At 44.5% G+C, this 25,735-nt stretch overlaps 1 protein-coding gene across 2 annotated transcripts in view; it reads left to right on the forward strand.

The window, feature by feature from the left end:
- Positions 1-15,400, forward strand: part of CDH5 (cadherin 5) — a 30,170-nt gene extending 14,770 nt beyond the window's left edge. For both annotated transcript variants that reach the window (XM_018920756.3, XM_018920757.3), the window contains exons 2-12: positions 1,814-2,015; positions 4,196-4,484; positions 4,572-4,688; positions 5,371-5,535; positions 5,921-6,108; positions 7,830-8,083; positions 8,669-8,811; positions 9,769-9,893; positions 11,330-11,438; positions 11,754-11,999; positions 12,766-15,400. In XM_018920756.3, coding sequence (XP_018776301.1) covers positions 1,827-2,015; positions 4,196-4,484; positions 4,572-4,688; positions 5,371-5,535; positions 5,921-6,108; positions 7,830-8,083; positions 8,669-8,811; positions 9,769-9,893; positions 11,330-11,438; positions 11,754-11,999; positions 12,766-13,259 — 2,319 coding nt within the window. In that variant the 5' untranslated portion in view covers positions 1,814-1,826 and the 3' untranslated portion in view covers positions 13,260-15,400. The remainder of the gene's footprint in view (positions 1-1,813; positions 2,016-4,195; positions 4,485-4,571; positions 4,689-5,370; positions 5,536-5,920; positions 6,109-7,829; positions 8,084-8,668; positions 8,812-9,768; positions 9,894-11,329; positions 11,439-11,753; positions 12,000-12,765) is intronic.
- The last annotated feature ends 10,335 nt before the right edge of the window (positions 15,401-25,735 follow it).

Genomic DNA, 25,735 nt, shown 5'->3' on the forward strand with positions numbered 1-25,735 from the left:
CCAAACTGCTGCCAAAGGAACCCCCTAATTCCAGGGAGGCTGGACAAAAATGAACAAGGAATCCATTAATCAGGAGTTAAAGGAATGGAAGCCTCCTTAAAATCTACAAACACAAAGATGGACATGCTGAGTGAAAAGGGCAGCTAAATTTCAGCTGAAATGCACATTCATGTAAATAGATTCAGTCAGCACTTTCTGTTTAAAACTTCCAGGCAGCAGCTCAGCGCTACAGGAGAGCTCCACTCAGCACAGGAGCCAGAGAAAAAGGCTCTTTAAACACTTCAGTCTGCTCTTTGGCCAAACCAAAGCCTGTGCTGGTTGGCATTGGCCAAAGGCCTCCTTTGGTTATTGTGTTTTGTGGTTTTATGGATAAAAGTCAGACGTATGCAATCACAGCAGAATCATATCGCTGCCTTCCAGTTTCCAGTTGTAAAATGTCCATCTACACAAATAAAGAATAGAAAAACAACTAAATTATACTCATTTTTTCTAAAAATATTCAAAGTCAAGCTAAGGGCATAGAATAGAAAAACCTAGCTGAATCAGAAAGCTTTGTTTGAATCCAGAAAACTGTATCAAACACAGTTTATCTACCAAAAAGCAAATTCAAAGGCACCTTCTTCACTTCCTACCCAGCCACAAAGAAGGAACATTACTCAGGTTATGTACAACAATGTGAGAGAGAGAAAAGTACAGCAGAGAAACATTTCAAGGTAAATAAAATCTTTTTTACTGACATTGATGCTGCACCATGGGATAACACTGACTGCCTGGTTGCTAAAGAGTAATTTTGGAAACGTCTCAGCACCTTCCTGATGAAAATATTAATTTAATCTCGCATCCAGCAGCCTGTGTGATGTCAACTTCTCATCACAATTAGAGGGTTTATTTTGATGTGCATGCTGACAGCTCCTAAAAGCTAATGGAAAGTCATTTATGTGCAATTTAAGGTCTGATTACTTGAGGGTAAAGTTCCCTGACAGTCCTTTATATTGGGAATGGGAAATTTAGGAAGAAAATGAATCAGCTTTGATAACATTAAAATAACCCCTCTGATATGAAAGTGAGGCCTAAAGTTTGCTAATATTAACAAACGATGCAAAAATATGGTTTCACCTGAAAATCATTTCACAGATTATCATTTTGTAGATGTTAAAGTCTGGAAACAGGGGATAAAGGAACTTTATGTGAGTCTCCAAAAGCTTCAGAAGACAAGGAGTTGAATCAATAGATGAGCCCATAAAGAAAGATAATTTGCTGTATTGTACTTGGAAGTGATTGAAAATTTCCCACTAATAACTTTTTCCACCAAAAAAATACCCACCCAGATTCTATTCTAAATCAATCTTTTCCATAGGAAGATATAGACTACAGCATATTTCGTGTCAGGGCATGTCAAAACACTGCATTTGGGCTTGTCAGGCCTGAGCATTCCATTTCCAGGGCAGCACCATGGAGCTGAGCTGTGGTGCCAGGCTGCCCTGGCCCTGGGCACAGCGGGGAGCTGGGCTCTGAGTGTGCTCCCCCGAGCAGTGACAGCACTCAGGGGGATGTGCCTCTCACACAAGCATCCAAAGCTCACTTTTTATTTAATTGAAATACTTTGTGTTGGTTTTGTACAGCTTTCATCCAGCTAAAACTATTTCATAGAAGGAAGAAGCCTTCAAATTTTGATGCTGAGGCAAATGAACAGAAACAAAGTGGTCAGAGTTCCCTGCAGAAGGAATGTCCATCTGCACTTCCACGTGTGCTCCCTCTGCTGAATCTGATCCTGTTGTTCTTTATATTTTTGCATTTCTGTATTACTTTCTAGGCTACAGAAGAAGATGAGCCACCTTATTCTACTTTTCTCGTTGCTCTTGGCCCCAGCATTTGCTGATGGAAGAAGTCAGAAATCAACCCAAAACCTTTGTTCAAGTGATGTCAGCCACAAACGCCAGAAGAGAGACTGGATATGGAACCAGTTGCACATCCAAGAAGAGCTCGATACACCTTTGCCACACCATGTTGGCAAGGTAAGCAGCAACCTGTCAGCAATGACTAAAATTAGCAAATGAGGCTCTTGAAAAGCAGTATTTGTTTGCAGTCTGGGCAGGAGAAACGAAAAGGAAATAGAAATGGGACTTAATACTAACATGTTAAAATCTTCAAAATTGGGGAAAGAGTAAATGAAGAACAGTGCCATAGGAATTTGAATTCCTTTGAAGAATTCAAGAAAATTTAAGGGAGTAGCAGGTCTGGAGATTCCAAATGCAGGAGCAGCCACATTACCTGCAGGTGCATGGTTAGGGAGGGAGTCTGGTGACTGATGCATGTCAGGATTTTTCTGGCAGCACAAGATTCTTTCAGAAACCTCAGAGATCAGCAAATAAAAGTAAAAATCAGCAAATAAAAAAACAAGAGTTTACATTCCCAGCTTGTATTCAAAACACGAGTGCTATGTTTCGAAATACTGTTACACAATCAAAAATATTGCACAAAGCGAAAGCAAAGAATTTTTAAAAATACTGATGAGATTTGACCTGCTTGCAAACTCATTTTCCGCAGGGCAGTGCTCATGAAAGCCTGTCATCTCTGCACATGGCCCAGGGAAGGTCTCCCAGTGCAGTCTGCCAAAGAGATGCACAGTGGCACTGCAGATGATGCAGCTGAGCGCTCCCTGCCCTGTACAGCACTCTCATCTCTCAGGGCTGTCCAGCAGAGCCCAGCAGGCCCTGCTGGCTGCTCTGGGCTGCCAAAAAGCACCACAGAGAAAGCACACAGGCCACAGGGTCCTCTCAGCTCCCACGGGGCATCTCTGCCTCATTTCAGACCAACCCAGCCCCAGACTGAGGAGCAGCTTCTGTTCCTGGAGCTGTCCTAAATAAGAGTAATTCTCTTTGTCCCACTCTGGGCTGTTTCAGCAGCACAATCTCCTGAAGGCTCCTGCAGTGGCTGAGCCCTTGAACAGCCCTTCAAAGAAAGGCCCCAGCAGCAGCAAGGCAGAGCTGAGTGACAGCTGCAGGAGCGTGCTGACATATCTGGATTTTATCCTGCACCACCTCAGTGCTTTCCTTTAGTCCTCAGCACCAGAAAAGGCAGTCTCAGAGGTTTTGTTACACTGAATAGATACACAGAAATCGAGAAGGAAGGCACAGACTATCCCATCTTTGACACAAGGGTGGGGCTGTTTCTCATGGGGCATCTCCAGAGTTGTGAACTGCTCTCCAGCAGTCCCAGCTGCCAGAAGTATGATTAAGGAATGAGGTGTGGAAATATTAATGACACATTTCAAAAGAGAAAACCGAAATTTAAACAATGCTCAGCAGTAAATGACAATTACAGGATAAATCAAATCCTCAACGCCCAACAGGTGACATTTACAATAACATCAGTAACAAAAGGATGTAAATACTTGGTCAAACCCAGCAATCCTTGATAATTAGCTGGCTGAAATAAGAATACTGATATAGTGCATGGAAAATTGGGGTTTAAATCTTCTAGCAGTGTCCCTGTATGTGTGAGGGTATAGAAAGGGAAGTATCATCATGTTATCTGCAGATCAACTAGTGTGCAAAAGCATTTAGAATTGGATTAAATTATATTTTAAAACTGATTAATGCTCATTCCTCTCCTCACAGCCCTCTTTCACTGCATATAACCTTAAATTTTAAAATCTGTGGGGTAGAAATGTAACCTTCCTGTCATACCATGAGCCTAAAGACTGCCTATTTAAGGGATTGTATGTGACTGAGCACCAGAAAGCTGTCAGCTGTGGCAGGAATCCTGTTAAATGCTAAGGAATAGAGGCTAATGCTGAATAATGTCAGGAGCTGTGAATACAGATTTCATCCTGTAATCCTGTGAAACTGAGCAAAAACCCCTGGCATGTCCAGAAAGTTGCGAACAAAAGTAACCCAGACTCATGAAGGTGGCTCATGTTATTTCAGACATAATGTAGTTAATCATTTGTAAGTGTTGGCTGCATGAACAATTTAAAGCTTTAGGAAATAGGAGGTATGGTTTAAAAAAAGCTTTGCTCTGTGTAAGCAAGCAAGTTTCAGCATGGGTGCAAGTGTCATCCCACAAGCCCAGCTGCTGCTGAGGGTTCCCAACGGGATGAGGAATTCCTGGCAATGTGAATGCTCCAGGACAGACTGCTGCAGCCAGCTGCCAGGCCCCACCTTCACCTCCCTGAATGCCCCTTTGCTCCCAGATCACCTCCAGCGTGAGGAACAAGAACGCCAAGTACATCATCGAGGGCGAATTCGCCAACACCATCTTCAAGGTGGAGGAGACCAGCGGGGACGTCTACGCCTTTGAGAGGCTGGACAGGGAGAAGAAGGCAGAGTATGAGCTGACAGCCCTCATCATCGACAGGACGAACAACAGGTCCCTGGAGCGCCCCTCCAGATTCATCATCAAGGTGTACGACATCAATGACAATGCCCCCGTGTTCGTCCAGAAGGTGTTCAACGGCTCCGTGCCAGAAATGTCACCAGTGGGTATGTGCCCCAGCCCTCGCCTCCCCCCATGGCTGGCCTTGGAAAGCACCACTTCCATTAATATGCACCTTGAAAATCCTTCTCTAGGAACCTCAGTCACCAAAGTGACAGCTGTGGATGCTGATGACCCCACAGTGTCAGGTCATGCCACGGTGACCTACGAAGTCACCACAGGAGGGGAATATTTCACCATTGATGACTCTGGTAAGTCAGACACAGAAATGTCCTTACACTTTGTCCCTACCCTACCCTTTGAAGAAAACACGGTTTTAAGGCTTTTTCTTTCTGGAAAAGAGGAATAATCATTCAAAAACATCAGTTTAAACATGATTAAAAAGGTTTTTCATTCACACTCCACAATGCCACTGCCTGCATCTGGAAATGAACTCATAAAACCAGGATATCAGCTGCCATGAACACAATGAGGAGATAAAAGGTCATTTTTTTCCCACTTATGGAAAGATTAACCAGGAGCTGATTTCATGATTTCAGTTCAGCATAGACACTGTTCCAGTGACCAAACATGAAAAGGGAATACACAAATCCTGAAGCAGCATTCAGTAATCAATAATCATTCGCTTTCCTAAACCTTCTAGCTTAAATTTTGCCCAGTTTTAAAACCAGTATGTCTTGTAACCACACTAGTTTGCTAGAGCAAAGAACACAGTAAAGAGGTTAAAGATCCATTAAAAGGATTATTCTGCACGAGCTCTTCTAAATATTCCATCATGCAGAAAAATTTCTGACATTTCTTGAAAAATACCACTGTACGATTGGTACTTAAAGCTGAACATGTGGAGATAAAAAAAGATAAGAATTTGCTGCCAAAATTGAGGTGTTGGACGTGCTGCAAAATCTTACTGTATCCAATATTATTTTTTCACAGGTGTGATTTATACAAAAGAGCCCAATTTAGACAGAGAGACCAAGTCCACGTACGAGATTGTTGTTCAAGCCAAAGATGCTCCGGGTTTCTCTGGGGACTCCAGCACAGCCACGGTGATCATCGCTCTGTCTGACATCAACGACAACTCCCCAGAGTTCAAACACTGTGAGTGCCACAAGCCCCTGAACCCCCCTGCAGCCAAGGGCTGGCACAGCACAACCAGTTCAGCTCACGGTCCTGCACAATTCAGCTTTCCTTAAAAATGGCCAAAAGAACTTTACGTGTTCAGAAGCTCTTCTGTATTTCAGCCAGAGCCATTTCCTGGGGAATGCCCACCTAGAGCAGAAAACAAAAATCAGTGTTAATTTCATCCCTTTGCTAAAGATCTTGAAAATTGGAGGTATTATTTATGCTTTCACATGTCTTAGAGATCTACAATGCTAAATTCTCAATGAAATATTTTTATGTGTATCTGTCAAGTAAGAGCAGTTTTAACGGAGTCCTAATTTCCATGTACACAGTCCTTACATATTTTTCTTTTTTTTAACAGCATCATTTCACTTTAAAGTTCCTGAAAACATTTCAGTAGGAGGAGAAGTTGGCAGAGTCAAAGTAGAAGATATTGATGAACCACAGCACAGAAATACAAGATACAGCTTTGTGCAAGGAGAGTTCAGGGACACCTTTGACATTGTAGCAAATCCATACACAAATGAAGGAATTATTCGGCCAAAGAAGGTACTTTTCCCCATAACAAAGATGATTATTGTGGTTTTCCATGTGTAACAAGTGATTTTTTGGTTTAGGACTAGCAGCAGGAAAAGATGGAAATGCATGAAAGTCAACATGAAATATATTGATCCTGAACACCAGCTCTCCGAGCTCTGGGAGAAGAGGAGCTGGTGATTTCTAGTCCTTTTCAACCTCCAGACCTGAAAAACTCCAGAATTACTGCAGAGGGCAGTGGGGACTGTGTCAGATATTCTGGTTAGGTGCTTTGGGCTCCTCTCATACTTCAAGTGGTTGGATGCTTCAAAGAGACAGTGATTTAAGAGTTGAACCAACTGGCCAAGCCAAAGAATCCTTCCTCTCTGAAGCCCACCTGAAACCAAAGCAGAAAATGTGAACAAGTCCACCTGACCTCCTTTCTAAAAGTCTCTTTGCAGTTTGGCATTTGCTCCAATCTGAGCCACAGCTCCCTTACTTTCCCCAGGGTGAGGAAAAAGCTTTTTTTTTTAAGAGCTTCCCCACTAATTTCTTGTGTCTTTAAGATTCTCCAAAGCCTTTATTAGGGTCTGTTCTTTGCAGTTTTTTTTTAATTCTCAAACCCACATGATTGGTACCAAGGGACTGCTGCAGAGCATTGCCAAACCAAGACTTCATTGATTTCATTGACTTGCTGTTAAAAAAAAAGAGGAGAAAGGGCTATAAATCAGCTCCTGTAATCCTCAGATTGACAGGAATGTGTTTTTTCCTTCCAAATGCCTCTCTGTAACTGCTAAGACTAAAAATGTCATTAAGAAGAGAAAACTTTCAGGAAAAACAGTACCAAGGATTTCAAGACTGGCAGTAAAATCCTTGGCTGTGGTCACACTGGGTATGAGCAGCTCTCCTTCAGCGGATGCAGCTCTTCCCCAGCTTCCCAGGAGCTGGGGAATGCACTACCTGCCCAGAGCAGAAGCAGTCACAGACTCCACACACCCTCCCTGAGGGATTTGGAACCCGCTCTTCCTCCAGCACACAGTGGGCAAAGGTCACCCTGTTTTCAATGTGATTTTGGCCATGCCCACATCATAATTTTAAATACACAGGCAACAGGCATGTGAGATAAAATGTCAGCTGCTGGATAAGTTCCATCACTTCCTCTTGCAATGTCCACCCAAAGAGGAAAACAAGAGTCACCATAACTGCTGTGTATCTCAGCGTTTTTAGAATCTCAGTTGGTAGAACAAAGGAAACTTTAAAAGAAGCATTTCTTACTGCCCGAGCTCCTGGCCTTCCCCCCATTGTGTAATTCCTTTTGTAGTCTCAGGCAACGGGAAAAACGGGGAAGAGGATGTCATTTCTCACTGAATGCCCCAGCTGTCAGCCAGTGCAGATCTGCAATCTGCCTTGAGTGCCTTCAGAACACAAAGCACAGCCAAGAGGACAATCTCTTCCCCAGCCTTTGGAGGACAGGAGCTCACCAGGTGTTGGCAGTTACAGCATTATAAAAAGACAATTATTTTGCCAAACTTAAACTACTGGATGAATCTGTTCCACACCAGAAGTACCTTGAGCCATGCTATGATAGTTCAGCTGGGAAATGCTCTCCCATGGGTCAAGCCAAGGTGAAATGTGGTTAACATTGCCAAACATGAATTGGAGCACAGATCTTAAATCTGCACCGAGAGCCAATGGAAAGTTTGCTTACACATCACCAATGAAAGAATATCTGTACCTGTCTTTTTTGTTTTTAGCCCCTGGACTTCGAAACAGTGTCAGAATACAGGTTCAGCATCGAGGCCACAGACCCCACCGTGAACCTCCGGGTTTTCAAGCCCGGCAATCCCCGGAGCGTCGCGTCCGTCGTCATCGAGGTCACGGACGTGGACGAGCCTCCTGTCTTCAGCAGACTCCCTTACGAGTTCAGAGTGAGGGAAAACCACGCAGAGGTGAAAACTCTCGGCTCGGTGCACGCTGAGGACCCCGACGCAGCTAAACGGAAAATCAGGTGAGACAACAGCAGCTTCAGCAATTCTATTTGAAAGTGCAGAATCCCTTAATAGCACCAAGAGTTTGACAAAGAACCCAGACTTTGGCCCTATTTTTTTAGAATCTGTATGCCAAACAAAACAAAACAAAAAAAAAAATCCAATTTAATTTTTCCAGCACTGCAGCCACCGATATATATGCTCAACAGAAGCTGAATGTAAATTTCATCTACCCATGTCATTAACACGTGCACTTACTGATAACACATTTGCACATTTAGGGAAAAAATATAAACTTGGATATTTTTACCTGGTTATAATTTATTGGTTTTTTTTTTTTATTGTAAGAGGTCTCTCAATCATGTGTTTAGAGAAGAAAACAGACTTCTGAAAGAGCAAAGTACCATAGTACAGAAACTCTTCCAACAGATGTATTTCACTTTCACAGCTTGCATAAATTTAGGGCAATATTCTCAGCCCTCCTGGTCAAGATATTAATGTAATTTGTCACACAAGAACTCTCTGACCTTCCTCTGAGAAGAAATGAAACTAAACACAGCATTACCAGCCGTACATTGACATATCTTGTTTTAAACAAAATCCAGATATATTCAGCGTAGAGCAAATCCTAATGGAGACTACGTCAGGGTATCCAATAACGGAGTTATTCAACTTCCCAAGCCTCTGGACAGAGAATTCAGCTCCTCATACAACATCACTGTGGCAGCTGTGGAGATCCTTGAAGATGGTAAGTGCCAGCCATTTCCCAGTCTGAAAGAAATCCAGGTACACCTTTCCAGCAGGGCTGCCAAAAAGGAAAGGCACAACCTGACAGCGTGTTCCTGCCGAGCTAGGAATGAAAGGAGTGCTGCAAGGCTTGCATCATCATCTTCCCAGTCAAACAAGTCCCTACAAATAGGTCAGAGATCATTTTAAGATTTGACCCCTGGCTTTGCTCAGCTCCAGGGAGTGGGGCAGGCCAGTCCCAGCTTGGTTTGATATTTCACAATATAGACATGTTCTGTGCCTGCTGCTTTAGTGCCAGAGAATGATGCTCAATCCATCAGCATGCAGTGGGAAGAATCAGGAAAGCCATAATCTACTGTCCTTTTACTCCTGAAAAATTCTTGATAATTTAACCACTATGAGAGCTTTTAGGAAAATATCTAAATCTCAGAGGAAAAAGTTTCAGTTGTGATGGAGCTGGAAAATCTTCATCATCTGGGAGGCACAGAAAGGGGCACCAGGTGTGGGGTGGAGAGTTCAGCCAGCCTGGATGTGATGGTGTTCACAGGGGTCATGGATGAGGGAAGAGACGAGAAAGTTGACTCCATGTTTCAGAAGGCTTGATTTATTATCTCATGATATATATTATATTAAAAACTATACTAAAAGAATAGAAGAAAGGATTTCAGCAGAAGGCTTAGCTAAGAATAGAAAAGGAATGAATAACAAAGGCTTGTCTCTGACCAAGACAGTCTGGGCAGGTGATCTGTGATTGGCCATTAATTGGAAACAACCACATGAGACCAATCCCAGATCCACCTGGTGCATTCCACAGCAGCAAATAAGAATTGTTTGCATTTTGTTCTTGGGGCCTCTCAGCTTCTCAGGAGGGAAAAAACCCTAAGGGAAGGATTTTTCATAGAACATGTCAGTGCCACCTGGACTCCAGGCTGTGAGATGTGCCCTGCTGTCGTTCCAGGCCGCCTTGCCGACAGAGAGTCCCACGCCCACGTCCACGTCATCGTGGATGATGTAAATGATAATGCTCCAGAACTTGTTTCTCCTGAGGAACCCCGAGTGTGTGAAAATGCTGCACCTGGAAAGGTGAGACAGGGAGAGCATTTCCCTGAAACCTGAATTACTGCTTATCAGCTCAAATAAAAGATGTCTTTTAATAAAAGTGAGTCTCAGTTTCCATGCCACAACACCCAATTATTTCACTGATTTCCAAAACATCAGGAATAGCTCTTAAGAATATTGCACTGTTGGAATATTGACTTTTATCTGCTTGCACACATGAGCTGCACTGCTCCTCTCCCCCCAGGCTCTCACATCTGTGTATCAACAGCTGAGCCATGAAGGACAGTCAAGATTTGCACAGCAAGAATCAGCAACTCAGTTCTATCACACAGATGCTTGAATGTGATACTGAGGAGGAAACCATTTCAAACTAGTATGAGAAACATTGCTGCATGGAACATTATTTTGTAGTCACAGAGTGCACGGATCTGCACTTCCAAATTGTTACGACTTGGCACCAGTGGTGGTATTGTGGATTTAGATGTTTGGCCTCAGACACAAGTGTTCAGCCCATACAGTAATATTTGTTTGATTAAGACACTTTGAGTCATAGTTTAGGGGTGGTACTCCCCAGTTTAGTGTATTTAGGATGGAGAGGAGAATTGGAGGCACAAAAGGGAAAGATCATGGGCTGAGATAAGAACAATTTACTGGAAACAGCAATGAGATAAGAAAATTAACAGTAATAGTTACAATATAAATAACAGAAATATATATATATATAAAAATAGAGAGAGTGCAGAGCAGCCACACCACCCAACGTGCTCCCTCTGGCTCAGCATTACCCCCCACTCCCTCCACCACACCTGCTCAAACAGAAGGAACCCCTTGTCTAGGAAGAGAGTCCCTTTCCTCTCCCAGAAATGACATGAGGTGTTCAAGAATAATCACTGTCCCCCCTTCCAGCTACTGGAAGAGAAATTAACTCTTTCCTGGCCAGAACCAGGACATTTTGTCACTGGCTGAACTATCTGATAGAACAGGCAAGGTATTAATTTCACCTTTAGTTTAATTTATAAAATACCTTTGGGATATGACCAGACACATTTTTTGTATTTTATACATCTAATGTACAACGGGTTGAAGATTTCAAAACCCAAGCATGTCCTTCAGGCATGGCAGTCTCAAAAGCATTCCAAGAATCACAGTCACACCTCAGAGTAGGCTAAGGACTTCAGAAGACACCATCTCAGACACTTCAACAAGCCATATGTCTTTAAAAATGAGGCTTTTTTCATGCTTTCATTACACAAAATTTGAAGAGGCAAAACTGGTCTTTCTGAAGTCCCACAAAGAAAAAACTGAAACTGAAAATCTTGAAGAGGAGTACCCTGAGGTGTCTGTGTCCTGCCCTGAAACTGAAGGGTTACACAGCACACACAGCCCAGCTCAAACACTCCACATGCTTTATCACCAGAGGCAATGTACACTGAAAACTTTGACCTCTTCCATCCTTGCAGGTGATTGTCAGGATTTCAGCTGTTGACAAGGATGAAACATCACCCAGAGGTGTCTTCAGATACTCACTGGCCACAGAAGACAGCAACTTCTCCCTGATTGAGAACTACGGTAGTGTATCCCTGCAATGCCCTTCCTCAGCTGCCAGAGCTGGGCCCCAGGGCTCAGGGAACAAAAGCTGCAGCACTGACCTGTGGTCAGTCTAGCTGAGCTAAGTAACTCTATTTTTAAAGGTCAACACCCTGAAAAAAAACCTATGTGTAATGATACCAAAGTTTCACTGGGTTGCCAAAAGGTTGGCACTGTCTAAGGGGAAGAGGCTGACTGGTAATCTGTGAGGACAATCTGGTGGAGAGTATCACCTAATGGGATGTCCTTGCTTCTGTTGGAGATTATCACCTAATGGGATGTCCTTGCTTCTTCCAGACAACACGGCTAACATCACTGTCAAATACGGGCAGTTCAATCGGGAACTTGCCAAATTCCACTACCTGCCTGTCCTCATCTCAGACAATGGTGACCCCGACCTCACCAGCACAAACACCCTGCTCATCAGTGTCTGCAAGTGCAACGAGAAAGGAAACTTCACCTTCTGTGAGGAGAGGGCAAAGCAGGTTGGCGTCAGCATACAGGCACTGGTGGCAATTTTTATCTGCATCTTCACAATCATTGGTGAGTATCTGACTTTTGGAATGTTCTCTGCAGTACAGTGTGAGGATTGTTTTGTTCTTTCTTTAGCTGAGATCTACAAAAGCCTTGTGGCCATGAAATGGTCATGAAGCCAGAAATGCTGTACCTATTTGATTCATCTCATGTGCTCTTCCTCTCTGGCCTGCTAGAACAGCTTCAGCTGCAAAGCTGCTCGCTCCTCTAGACAGGCTATTGCACACATGTATAATATACTTGATTTACTGGTACCAGCCTCAGACACAGCTATAGAGCAGGACATTTGGGCTGGGGTAATAACAACAGGATTCCTGGTTCCTATGGCAGGAACTAGTCCGGAAACCCTTGAAGCAGTACAGTGAACATAAATACATTTGTAACAAATCAGCAGACCAGTACCTGTTTGCTGCATTTGAAATCTATCAGAGAAGGCTGCGTACCTTTTCCTTGCCTGACAACTGGCCTGTTTTGCAAGTACCACATAATGCTTGCCAGTAAGAGTTCAAGGCAGTAGTTGATTCAATGACCTTGTGACACCATGTATTTGTACTTGTGATTCCAGCTCAAGAATCAGGGGGACAATCTCTGTCCAGACTGAACTCCTTCAACAAATCCTACAGTTAAATAGAAATTTGTAAAATAAATATGTGTTAAAAAAAACACTCAAAAAAAACCTCCCAAAACCTTCAGACTACCTTACATATCTTAAATGCAATTTACTTAAGTGCCTTACTTCTCTATTCACACGTGCTCATCTAAGTTTCCTTTGCAGTGATTGTGTTGCTGATTCTGCTGAGAAAGAGGCACAAGAAGGACCTGAGTGGGCTGGGGAGGAGCGTGGCAGAGATCCACGAGCAGCTGGTCACCTACGACGAGGAGGGTGGCGGTGAGATGGACACCACCAGCTATGACGTGTCCGTGCTCAACTCCGTCCGCAAGAACGGCCTCAAGGCAGAGCCCGCTCCCTCTCCCTATGCACAGGTCCAGAAACCTCCTGGGAACATCACCCCTGGAGCTGGGGGCATGGAGATGATGATTGAGGTGAAGAAGGATGAGGCTGACAACGACAGGGATCTGCTGCCCTATGACACCCTGCACATCTACGGCTACGAAGGCGCCGAGTCCATCGCGGAGTCGCTCAGCTCTCTGGGCTCGGGCTCCTCAGACTCAGACATTGACTATGACTTTCTCAATGACTGGGGACCCAGGTTCAAGATGTTAGCTGAGCTGTATGGATCAGAACCAAGTGAAGATTTTGTGTATTAATCTCAAACTAGCCATGAGTTTTCTCCCTCCCGCTACAGATAGACACCAAGAGACTGCCAGTGGCCAAAGAGGAACTCACAGCTCTTCCCTCAAGGATTTCAAACAGGCATGGAAAAAACCTGCAGTAGGGTTAAAAAGACACACAGAGATCACCTATATTAACTTCCCCCTGCACTACTGTCCTCATTAACATTCATTTTTTGCCCCAAAATTCCTGCTCACTGATCTGCTCAAGCTTTCTAGAACACACCTCCTCTCCCCCACTTCTCCTGGTTTTGTCCCCAGTTTCTCCCTCAGTCCTCTCCTCCTGTGCTGTTTCCATCCACATGCATCCAAGGTCACCCTCTGCTGGGAGAGAGAGGCTCAGTGCCATTGGGAAGGGATGTTTTAGCCCCCCTGGATCTCCAGCTGGCTGCTTTGCCTGCCCCTCTTGCAACATCTTTATTGATATTCCACACTTATGCTCACCCAGCAGCAGAGAGGAGGAACATATGGTCTATCACTGAGTATTAGAAATTATTCCATCACTTTCAAAAAGAAGCATTATTTTTTCCTTATTTCCCCTTCTATTAATTATTTTTGCTTTATAGCCTTCTACTACATCTATGAGTTACTCAAGATAAAATTAGACAGGATTTTTAGACACACAATCTGGTTTCATCTGTCATATTTAACAGCCTGATGAAAATTTTGGGCACATTTCTGGCATGCTAGAATTTGCTCTAGCTAGCAGCAAAATTGTTTTTTCTCTCTGTAAATAGGATCTCAGTGTTACTCAATGGAACATGTCCTGCAGGGCAGGAAATGTGGAGATCAGGGGAATGTCAAGACTCCAACACTGTAAATCTCTCTAGATGGAAATACAGGTCTGTCTAGATTTCTAAAGAGGTTGAATAGGGGGTTTATTCAGAATTATTAAAGCAATAGCCTTTTTTCAGGGACAAAACATGAAGGGCCTCGTTACTGTGAAACTGTTGTGCTTTTTTTCTAAGCAGGTACTGTAAAAGGCGTATTTTCTACCAAGGAAAATACTGTAGACTCCCACACCAGAATGCTACACACCCACACACTGGGCTGCTCAAAAGCACCACAAATGGAAGGCAGGTTTGGAGCTGCAGCCACCACGTCTCTGGAAAGGGACTGTGCTCAGCTTCCCACCTGTGAAGAGCCACAGAATGACCAGAATGAAACTTCCCACACTGGAAGGGACCCAGCCAAACACATTTTGGGAAAAGTGGGTCCCTTGGGACCATGGCCTGTCTCTGGCTTGCAGCAGTGCAGAGTCCTGTTGCCTCCAACAGGAACAGAGCCCTACTACACAGATCCTCCACTGTGCAGGATCTGTGCTGGAGCTGTATGTATTAGTTTAGTTGATTTGATTATTTAAATCTGGTAGCTAACCAAATAATACTAAATCTATTTTTTTTTCCTTTAAACAAGTATAGTGGAACCTCGAAAATTTGCTTTTTATTTGTTCACATCATCTCCAATTCACACTATTCACACTCCCTTCCCCTGACATGTTTTCTTCGCAGGAAATAACAATGCACAATAATGGTCTCACACTGCTCCTCACCGCTGTGAAAAGTCCAATGCAAGACTTGGCTGGACATTAATACAACATCAACAATGTAATCACTCAAATTTTCAAATATGAACTAAAGGAAAACTGAGGAGAATTCTGTCCATTGGGCAAATCAGCCTTAGGTTCTATCCTTTGTTTTTACAAAGCACATTTTGGGGTGACAGCCTTGTTTTTATTTTGAATGGGCTCATTCTGTTTTGCTTAATCCAGCCAGCTGTATGTGCTCTAGGGGTTCCACATATTTGTGTATTATAAAGAATGCTAACTACTAATACTTACAGTTTAAGGATTTTGTCAGCACCTGTGGTATTGGCTATCAGCAGGTAAAATTAGTTAGGAAATTATTTAGTGCAGTAAGTCAAGTACTTTGGTAGGTATCAGCCAGATTCTATTACCTGGAATTGCTGGTTTTAAGCCTGATTTTTTAAAGTTATTTTAAGGAACACTGTATCCCTTTCCAATGTATATGATGTTTGCACTGGACGGTTTCTTTTTATATTCCTGTACTGTGTTATGTTGTTTTTTTTACTACATAAAAGCCAATCTCAAGTTTGGATTTTCTGTGCATTAACGAGTTCCACTCAGCAGAAAATATCAGGCTTTGTGCCACAGTGAACCCAGCCATAAAAACCCTCCAAGTGAGCCCAGAGCCTAGGCACCAGCTGACCCAAGACCTTTCTGCAGAGGCAGTTTTCTCCCTCTGCTGGCACAGCTGTTGGCACAGAACAGCCCCAGCAGCGCAGGCTGGACCCGGGGGGGGCCAGCAGAGCTTTGGGGTGCCAGCAGCCAGGAATCAGCGTGGCTCTGAACCAGCCGAGCTTCTGCCCTGCTTTCCTGCCTCCCACATGGGGCAGGGAGTGCCAGCCACGCTGACACAGCCCCAGGGCAGGGCAGCCCCAGGGGATTTGGGAATGGGATCAACGGGAGATGGGGCTGAGCCTGCCCAGCCCGTCCCTGTCCTGCTGCCCCAGACTGCAGCAGGGTGCAGAATCTGTACAGAACCTGTGCAGAACCTGAGCCTGTGCAGAACCTGAGCCTGTGCCCCCTGGGGTGCAGAACCTGTACAGAACCTGTGCAGAACATCCTGGGGTACAGAACCTGAACAGAACACCCTGGGTACAGAACCCTCCAGCTTCCTCAGGACTGGCACAGGACAGACACAACAAAACACATTGGTGCCAGAAAATAAATCACCCCTAAATTTGCAGCTTTAGGCAACACAGCTCCCCACCTTCTCTTTTTGCTGCTGCTAATGACTACCCCAGTATATTCCCAAGATTAATCTAGGGCTTTACAAAAGATCACATCCATTTTCCCCAGATATAGCACTTATAATTTACAGAGCCCAGAATAAAGCAAAAAAGTTCAATTCCTTCACTGCTAATTGCCATGAGCAAACACCAGATCAAACACACTTTAGCACAAGTTATATTAAAAACACAATAGATGTGCTAATTATCTTATAATGAAATGCATTTTTCCATAGAAAGAATTTGATTAAACAGCTACTTGCAACTTGTGGGAGAGAATCTCACAAAGGTTTTCATTATTCATTTAATTAATATGCACTTTAATCTCTTCTCCCTAAAAATATATCATAAATTATTATTTTATTACATTCAGATCCAGAAGTTCATGCCATTTAATAAAGGGGTTTTTTTACTCCCACCCCATTAGAACTTTTATGAAGCAATGGCTTGTGATGAGAATCCTTGATATGTATGAAAGCAGCAATGAAACGCTGTCTGAATGTGAACACCTGGCACACAGTGGCACATCCCAGGTAGGGCAGGCGAGCCAAGGTCCCCTTATCAAGGCAAATTTACACCAGTCAGAGAAAGAAAGAACAATTCTATGATTTATCATCCTTTTGCAGTCCAGTGCTACTGCAACAGCAAACCCAGTGCAAACAGAAGGATTGGTTACCAGAGGAAAAACAAATAATCATTTCTGAGCTCTTTTTCTTCAAGAAGTGCATTCTTCCTTTCCTCCTTTCAGGCACAAGGGCCTGGAACAGCCCCAGGAGGCCCAGCCAGCCTGGCAGTGACACCTGCCCTGCACGGGAATTGTCACCCTGCCAGGGCTGACTGCAGGGGACAGCCTGCAAAGCCTCACTGCCTTTTGGAGCTCAGGGTTCAGGCTACAGATCCACCTCTATACATTTATTTCACATCTTTTCACTCCCTAGCATATGTCACATGCAGGGAAAATGCTCTGGTGGCAGTAAATATGGTGATGTACTCTCTTATTTGGCTAGAAATAATAGTTAAACTTAATATATTTCAGGTGGGGTTAGGACAAATATATAATCACCATCCTTTCTGACCTATTCTCCCTTCTTTTCCTTCTTTTTTTATTTTTTTCCTTTTTTTTAAATAAATGTTTTAAGTTTGAGAGAAAAAGAAGTAAAACTCCGTTGGCTTTACTTCACAAACTTTCTGGAATGAAATACATCACCAAGGTGATATCTTTCTCACTGAAATCTTCCCATTTCACAATCTTAGTGTACCACAAGTCATGAAGTCCTACCAGGAAATGAATAAGAGTCTGATCTGATCACAGTGGAAGATTTAGACTGTCCATATTAAAAACACAACAGAAAACAAAACAGCAAAGACATTCTTTCAGGCTGCATCAGAAAATAAGGAAAATAAAACAAACCAGAAAAATGCTTTTATGAGCAATAAATATGCACAGATCTTTGCTGACCTCTCTCACCTTCCTGACTTTATTCCTGCCTGACCTAAAGGAAAAAGGAAAACCAGCAGTTCCTTCCACTTATCCTCAGCGAGGAGCTGTCCCACCTGCTTCCCCTCAAGATTCTCTCAACCCATCCAGTTAACCCTTTCATCAGTGCCACAATCAGTCAGAAATCTCTGCAACTCTCTAATTCCTCATTAAAAAAGGAAAGCCAATGCTGGGGGTGAAGTCACCAGAACAAAGCAGGACAGAGCTCCCTGGGCAGACACATCCAGCAAACACAGCCCCAGCAAACTTTGCCAAAAGGTCAGAAACAGCTGGGCTGTAAATCATCCCAGGAGCTCTGGTGGCAGCCCCAGGAGCCCCAAGCCTGGCCTGCAGAGATGCTCCAAAGCCGAGCATTCCCACATGGGAATGCTTGGGGGCATTTGGGGGTAATTGGGGCTCCTGGGGCTCCAAAGGCAGCCCCAGGAGCCCCTCGGCTCTGGCCTGATGGGGCCGGGGACAGCGCTGGCACCACGAACTGCTCTGCACGGGGGCACAGCAAAGAGCCTGAAACACAATTCCCAGCTCCAGCATTTAAAAATGGCTTTGCTAAACAGCTGTCCGGGCTTCCCTCTTCCCCCTGAAATTCAGAGCAAACCTGAAGAACTCAAAAATGCCAAAGGCCTGAGCTGCACTTGGTGTGTCCGCGGCACTGATGGGTGGAATCCCTGGCACTTCAGGGAACCTGAGCCTTGTCCCTGCTCTCGGCACCGGGACACTGCCCTCCATCCCCGCTCTGGGACACTGCCCTTTGTCCTGTGATCCCGACCTCGGCCCCAGGACACTCCCTGTACCCCATGTCCTGCTCTCAGCATCAGGACACGGCCCTCTGTCCCGTGTCCCTGCCCTCGGACCCGGGACACTGCGCTTTGTCCCGTACCTCTGCTCCCGGGACACTGCTCTCTAGTCTTTATCCCTGCCCCGCACACTGCCCTTTATTCCCTTTATTCCCTTTTTCCTTTATCGCTTTATCCCGACCCGATCCGCGGGCCCGCCGCCGCAGCGCGGGCTGCAATGACGGCCGGCGGCCGCCAGGTGGTGCCCGATGGCAGCGCTGGGCACGGCCGCGCTCGGGCTTCCCGAAGGATCCCTATGGATACCAACGGATCCCCCATGATTCCCGAGGGATCCCCCGTGGATCCCCCATGGATCCACGATGCCTCCTCCATGGATCCACGATGGATCCCTCATGGATCCACGATGTATCCACGATGGATCCCCCATGGATGCCTGCTGCATTCCCACTGCTGCCCACTCCACTTCCCTGTGTGCCACCTCACCCCAACTATGGCCAGTGAAATCAGCGACGCCCCAAAGGTCATTCCATCCATTCATTCTTTAGCGCTGACTCCACAAGAATTCTCAGACATTTGTGGAAGCCAGGGAGGCTGAAAGGCTTGGATTTCTGTAGGAAAAGGCAGTGATTCGTTCAGGCAGCAATTCTGGAGGGCATGAAGGGCAAGGGAAGGGCTCTGGGGAGGATGCCATCTCCAGATGCCTCCTTCAATCAACCTCGATGCAGACCATCCTCCGTGGGCACATTTCCCTGTTTGTCAGGAGTCAGCACCAAATCCTGCTACTGTGTCGCATGATACCCAGTCTGGTTTGGGTCATGAAGATGTCAACCTTACTTCTCTAGAATATTCTCTTTCCAAACCAAACTACAACTACTAAACAGGATTTTCTAAAGCAACACCAAATAATTTTTATCTTCAGTGACTCTTGGTTCTGTTTTGCCTTGAATGAGAACATTTGTTTACACACACCTCATCCACTAGTTACAATTTGTTAATCATTTTTATGTTATAATCACGCAGCAAAACTTTCCCAAGTAGCCCCAGAAACAAACCAGTAACAAAAATGTACCAGAAACCTTTCAGTGATCACCTAAAAGTTAGAAGTATTCACAGAAATCCTGTCACACAATTACAGATTAATAACTACCTGCAAGTCAAAGACTTCTTGCAAGTGGATCCAGTTCATCCAGTGATCAGTTAATCAGCCTCCATCCTCTCTCCTGCCCCTCCTCTGCACAGATCCCTGCAGATCCAGCAGCTCTGCCAAGCTGCCTGGAGAGAGCACAGTGGGAGAGGCTGGCTCTGCCTTTGGGATCCAGATCATCTGCAGATCATCAGGACCAACTCCAGCTGGTCAGCCACAAAGAACAGCAGCAAACACCCAGGTCAGCATAAGATCTGTTTGTGACACTTCACTGGGTTAAGGTAAGGAGGTAAGGACAAAGGAGACAAATTAAGTGTTTGTGCACACTGACAATCTGTCCCAAACAGGCCTGGACAGCAAGCGGGATGCAAAGGAAGCAGGAAGGAGAAACTGCAGCAGGTGAATTTGTAGGTCAAAAGCAGGAGAGGGGAAAATGTTATTTCTCCCTCTGATCCACAAAGTTCTGCTGTACACAAGTAGCAGATTCCCTGTGAGCAGAGCCAGCCTGGAGGGACACAGCAGCAGCTGAGCCACCTCAGCCTGCTCAGCTCACAACTCTGCTGCCCCCAGACCCCATCCTGCTCCTCTCCGCCCCCACAGAGTGTCCAGGGCCCGGTGACCAGAACCCTGCCAGTCCCATCCTGCCAGTCCCACCCTGCCAGGCCTCCTCTCCAGAGGAGCAGCTGCCAGCAGGGAGGGTCCCCCCAGAGCTGCTGTCCTGGCCCAGTGACAGCACAGGTGACACCTCCAGCCTGGCCAGCAGGTCCTGCCCCTGGCTGGCAGCCTGGGCTTGCTCCAAGGCCACCAAGGGCAGGTTCTCTGCAGACACTCCCTGCAGCTGGGCTCTGCCATGCCTTGGAGCACAGCCTTGCTGGCTGAGGAATTCCTGCTGGAGCAGGAGGGAGGATGGAAAATGACAGATGATGTGGGCGAGTGACACAGCTGGGGAGGACAAGAAGCTCTCCTCTGTATCACCCAGCTGGGCAAGAGCCATCCACATGGACACTGAAACTGCCCAAATGTCACTGCTGGCTGCTCCAGCTCTGGGGCTGGGTGAGCTCCCTCTCCTGCAGCGTTTTGCCCTTGCAGACACAAGCAGGGCCCTGCTCTCCATAGAGTTCCAAGCCTGGGACTGACCTGAGCTCTGCAATTGCAGCCAGGGGAGGACCCAGAGCAGCAAAACCCACAGCCTTTGGGACCAGTGCAGCCAGGACAAGGCTCAGATGGCCGTGGCCAGTCCTGCTGCCTCCTAGAACTCAACAGCGAAGCCAGGCTAGCAGGGATCCACCAGGAAACTCAGCTGTGGGAAAGAGCTGGCACCAAGGGATACACCTGGAAAGCCAAGGGATAAATGCTGGGCAGTCAGAAACGCCAGGTGGCATGCTGGCAAAAAAACATTTTGTCACTCTCTTTACTTGGCAGTGCCCACTGTCACCAGCCTGAGAAATCACATCTTGAACAGTCTCAGAGCTGCCCCTCAGGGTCTGCCTGGATCTGGCAAAACCAGGCAGAGAAACCACTTGGAGGAAGTGCAGAGCATTAAACCCTTCCTGAAGGGCCATGAAAGAACAGCCAGCCCTCTCCTCTTCCTTCAGTGGAAGAGCTTTGAGTTAGCTGGAAAAATTAGTGATTCTCTTCAATCCTGGTAAAACAGCACAGATCAGAACTGCAGAGAGCTGGTCTTTTCAGTGTCCATCAGCTTTAATGTTCCCATTGACTCATCTTCAAAGGCAAGACATCATCCAAGCCAATGTGTATACAAACCTTCTCATCAACTGTCTGCATTTATCCCCAGCCTCTTAATGCCATGATTCTCTATTAAGAGACTTTTTTTAATCCCATCTGTAGCTACAGCTGTTCTAGGATTCTGATTTTTCTCACAAGTAATCCAGTTTTTCACCTAGAAGCCTCTAGCTCTATTAAAAAAAATGTGGATTATCAGCTCAACTAATTGCTTATTTTTTAATAAAGCATTCTAAAACATAAGTGATGACTGTGGGGCTATATATATATATATATATATATATATACATATATACACTGAAGGAGTAAGTAAGGTCAAATCATTTGAATTTTTCTTGACTTAGCAAATATAGCAAAAATACATTATTCATATAGTAGGTTGTCTCGTGTCTTGCTACACTTTTTTTTTTTTCATTAGCAATTAATTCCACTCAATGGCAGGAAGACAATTTTCATAAACTGATCACTTCAGTGAGGATTTCTCTGTGAATTAATGGGGCTTAGCAGTCTTTATGTAATAAAACTTGAAAAATTGAATGTCAAACACAAAGGTGTACTTTTCCTGTGCCTTGTGTAAGCTTCTAAAACCATGTGCAATCCCACATAACTATGCCTGGTTTCCCTCTCTCTGGTGCCCATTTCAAGGCCTCCCAGGGAAGGACCAGACAATTCCCAAATCCAAGTCCACATACAGAGCCCCTTGAGGGTGGGTGGACTCTGTAAATAGACCTCTTCACAGCAGCACTAATCCCTTTCCAGCCATAAATTCCCCTTCTCTCCCAGCCTCCACAGGGCTGTGTCTGCACCATTGAAATGCAGCTGAGTTTTGGTCTCCAGCGAGGGTAAGATCTACACCCAGCCCCTCACGTGGGGCAACTAAAGGGAAAAGAAAGGAAGAACATGTACAGAAAGACATTACTGGGTGGGACACGTTTTCATTTTGCTGCCAGTTTGTTGTAGACAGGTAGAAGAATCATAAAAGAAAAGCCTTACTCTGCTAAAACTGCCAAAGCTGGCCTGGCATTTCTTCTAAGTGCAGCTCACAAACAATTTGCAAGTTCCCATTTTGAAAATGAGAAGTTCCTTTAACACAACAATCTGTTCTGAGGGTGAAAAAAAAATTCATCTGTGTAAACAATAAGATGTGTCCCATGAGAACCTACAAAGGAAAAATGTTAACATATCTAGAGAGAGAAAATTTGATAGACATATGCAACAGCCCTTACAGGCCAATGAACTGAGTTTCACTGTATTGCCCATCAGTTAGGTTTAACACAATCCCTTCTGATATTTCCTACAAATATGAGCTTTGTGAATAAAGAATTGGCTTTCTGCATGTAGGAAATGGAGTCTCAGCTGATTTATTCCAACACCAGTTCGCACTGTCAGATACAAAGTGATTTTGAAAGCAGTAGAAAAGCAGTGTAATAACAGTGTCCTCAGCGTGGCTCCCAATCCATTCCCATGGGCTCTGCACATTGATTATTGCAGCCAAAGCAGCACTTAGCTCCAGACTAAACACCATCAGGAGGCAGGGTGGTAAATAATGCCTTTCTCCGGGGCTTTTGACTGAATATGTGATTATTTCACGCATTTCATACCCTGAGAAACAGCCACCCACACAGCACACTGTCAGCTGCACTCTGCCTGCAGCACCTGGGGCTTAACTCAGTCCCAGAGAACCAGCATCAGTCAGGGAGCAAGGACCTTGGTGTCCCAGCACAGCACAGCTTGAGGTTTTGCTGCTGGGCTCTGGGCAGGGCTGGCTCCCAGTCCTTGTGTTTATTTTCCAGGAGATCCACAAGCAGGATCATGGTCCCTCTGCTGGGACACTGCAAGCAATGTTAGCTCAACGTGTTCCACATAAACAAGGCCTTCTCACCTTTTTGAAGCATGCTCCAGCTCTCTTCATGCACCTCGTCTTCCTCAAGGACAGCCTCTCTCCAAAACCACATAGAGTTTTTTTCCTTTTGATTTGAATACCAAGGCCCAACAGCGAATTTTTTATCAGTGTTTGCCAAGCCAGGTGCCAGCTGGCTTTGGCCTTCATGCTGCCCAGGAGCCACAGGCAACAGTCAGAGGGCTGATATCACCTGTTCCTAGACAGATCCCATGGGAATATCCCCCAGTTCAATCTCACATTTCAGACCAGAGGGGAGACATATCCATTTTACAGTGTGATCACTGGAAATTGGCTGGGAAAACTGACATTGCACCCCCTGCATTCACGTTATTAGAATTTGCTGTATTCATAAGAGAAAAAAGGTATTTTCCTTGCCAGGACAGCAAACACATCTGGAATTTACAAATCCGCATGTTCTCTCTCCTTCTTAAAACTTGGGCATTTAAACCAAATATTTCTGGTGGTAAAACATGCTACAATTGCTCAATAGATATTTATATTGTATTTCAAAATCTACAATAGAGATCATGTAGAATCATTTTTGTATTTATATATATATATGAATAAATGTTTTCAGTTCTAAGATTTAACAGCTATATGGTTTTGATCTTGACCCTTACTCACTACTAAAAGAAATATGTTATCAAGCATTTGGCCATAGATATTACTTTTAAGATGGACCTGCAGTGAATTTATTACATATGAAATACCCAAATCTAGCACTGTTTAAATAACTTCTTCAGATCCAAACTGTTACTGGTGGTATCAGCAATCCAAGTGCCCCAGAATAAGCAAGACTTGACCTTCTTATTGTACTACAGCCCCTGAATAATTGTGTGGGATTTTTTCTTTGTTATTTTTTAAGGCTCTCAAGGTCATTCCCAGAGTCTCATGAAATATCTGGAAGCAGAAAGCAGCACAGGTTGAGTGCTTTTCCTCTGCAGTGATGGGCTGAGTAAAGGTGACTTTCAGAGATAGTAAAATGAGCTCTGAATGTTTTATTAGCAGAAGCAGGGACTACTGTGAGATAGTTTTAGATGAGCGTGGAATTCAGCTGCTCATACAATATTTTATTTAGTTTTGTTCCCTTTGCATGCTCATGGTCTTAAGCAGATCTTCACCTGCTGGAAGAGATCCAGGTAAGGCATTGGAATCCAATTCATGTTACAGTGCAAAAACATGAGCAAATGTCATATTCCTGGTGACTTCTGAGCACGTCAACACTGGATAACATCCTTGTTTCTCATGCTGGATGATCCAGAAGGAGCAATGCACTCATTGGGACAACAGCTTTTTTCCCCTAAGACACTTACATTGTTGTGTAGCAGACCTGAAAACATAACTGCTGGTGTGTATGTGTGTGTGTGTGTACATATATATATAAAATTAGGCTAAAAATTTCAAAAACAAAGTAATATTTTAACAAGACATAACAGCAAGACTCAATTCTGAAGCTTCTTAGGGTAAAGTGAACACTTCAGTATTTAACAGGTGCTCATTTTGGGACACTTTGTAGACCTTGGGAGTGGTTTCTTTGTTAGAGATCTGAAGCATCAGAGCTCATGGATGAGAATCTGCACATTGTGTTCATGCTATACTTTAATCCTTAATGACAGATAGTTAATAATAAGAACTTTTAACAAGCAGAATAAAGGAGCCTCTAAAATATAACCTATTCCAAATAATAAAATACAAAGCATACACAGGAATTAAAATGAAATTTAAAAACAAAGCAAAACAGAACAAACAAACAAAACAAAACAAAACAAAACAAAAAACCACACCAAACCCCCCCAAAACCGAATTTGGTCCCTTTTCAAGCTAATAACCAAACAAATTTTTAAAAAAATTAAAAATATGGTTGCCCTTTACTTACCTCATCCCCTGTCTGATATTCAGCACATTTTCAGTTAAGCTTGGACCAGATCTGGGTCAGTAAGAAGGGCAAGCTCCTCTGTCTACCTTGTGCTGTAAAATAATGAAAGCAAGAGTGGCAGAGACACATCTCCAGTGCTTGTGTTTGTACCACTCAATTGTTTCTGTTTGGCTTCTGATAAAAGCCAATTGTCCTTTTAAGTACTAAGGAACAAAAAGTGGCTGTCCTAACTACAAATCGCCAGCTCAGGGAGCCTGTGCTTTCCTTCCCTTTCAATTCCTTTCTCTTTTCTCAGCTACTCCATCATCATTTCCCTCTGCAGACAGCTGTACGGGCTCTGGCTCAGTTCTACCTTGGAGTGCTCAATTCACAACTGCTCCTTTATAATCTCACCAGCAATTTTGGGAACATCATGTTCTGTCCCAAGCCTACACAAAGGCTGACCAGAAATTGTTACAGTCTGAGGGCTGCAGCACCCCAGCCCCTCTGAGTTGATTTTGGTATCTCTTTATCAGTTTGTGGCACCCTGTTTGCTCTTCCCACTGCATTAAACACCTGCCCAGGCTGTCCAGGTTTTACCCCAATTCCCAGGACTACCTTTTTGTGTTGCAAACCTGTGGATCTGCTCCTTCTCCTTTGCTTTGCTCAGTTTCTTCTGTCCCCAAGCCTGCCTTGCATTTCTC

This window comes from Serinus canaria, chromosome 11, assembly GCF_022539315.1.
Source record: "Serinus canaria isolate serCan28SL12 chromosome 11, serCan2020, whole genome shotgun sequence".
Taxonomy (NCBI): Eukaryota; Metazoa; Chordata; class Aves; order Passeriformes; family Fringillidae; genus Serinus; species Serinus canaria.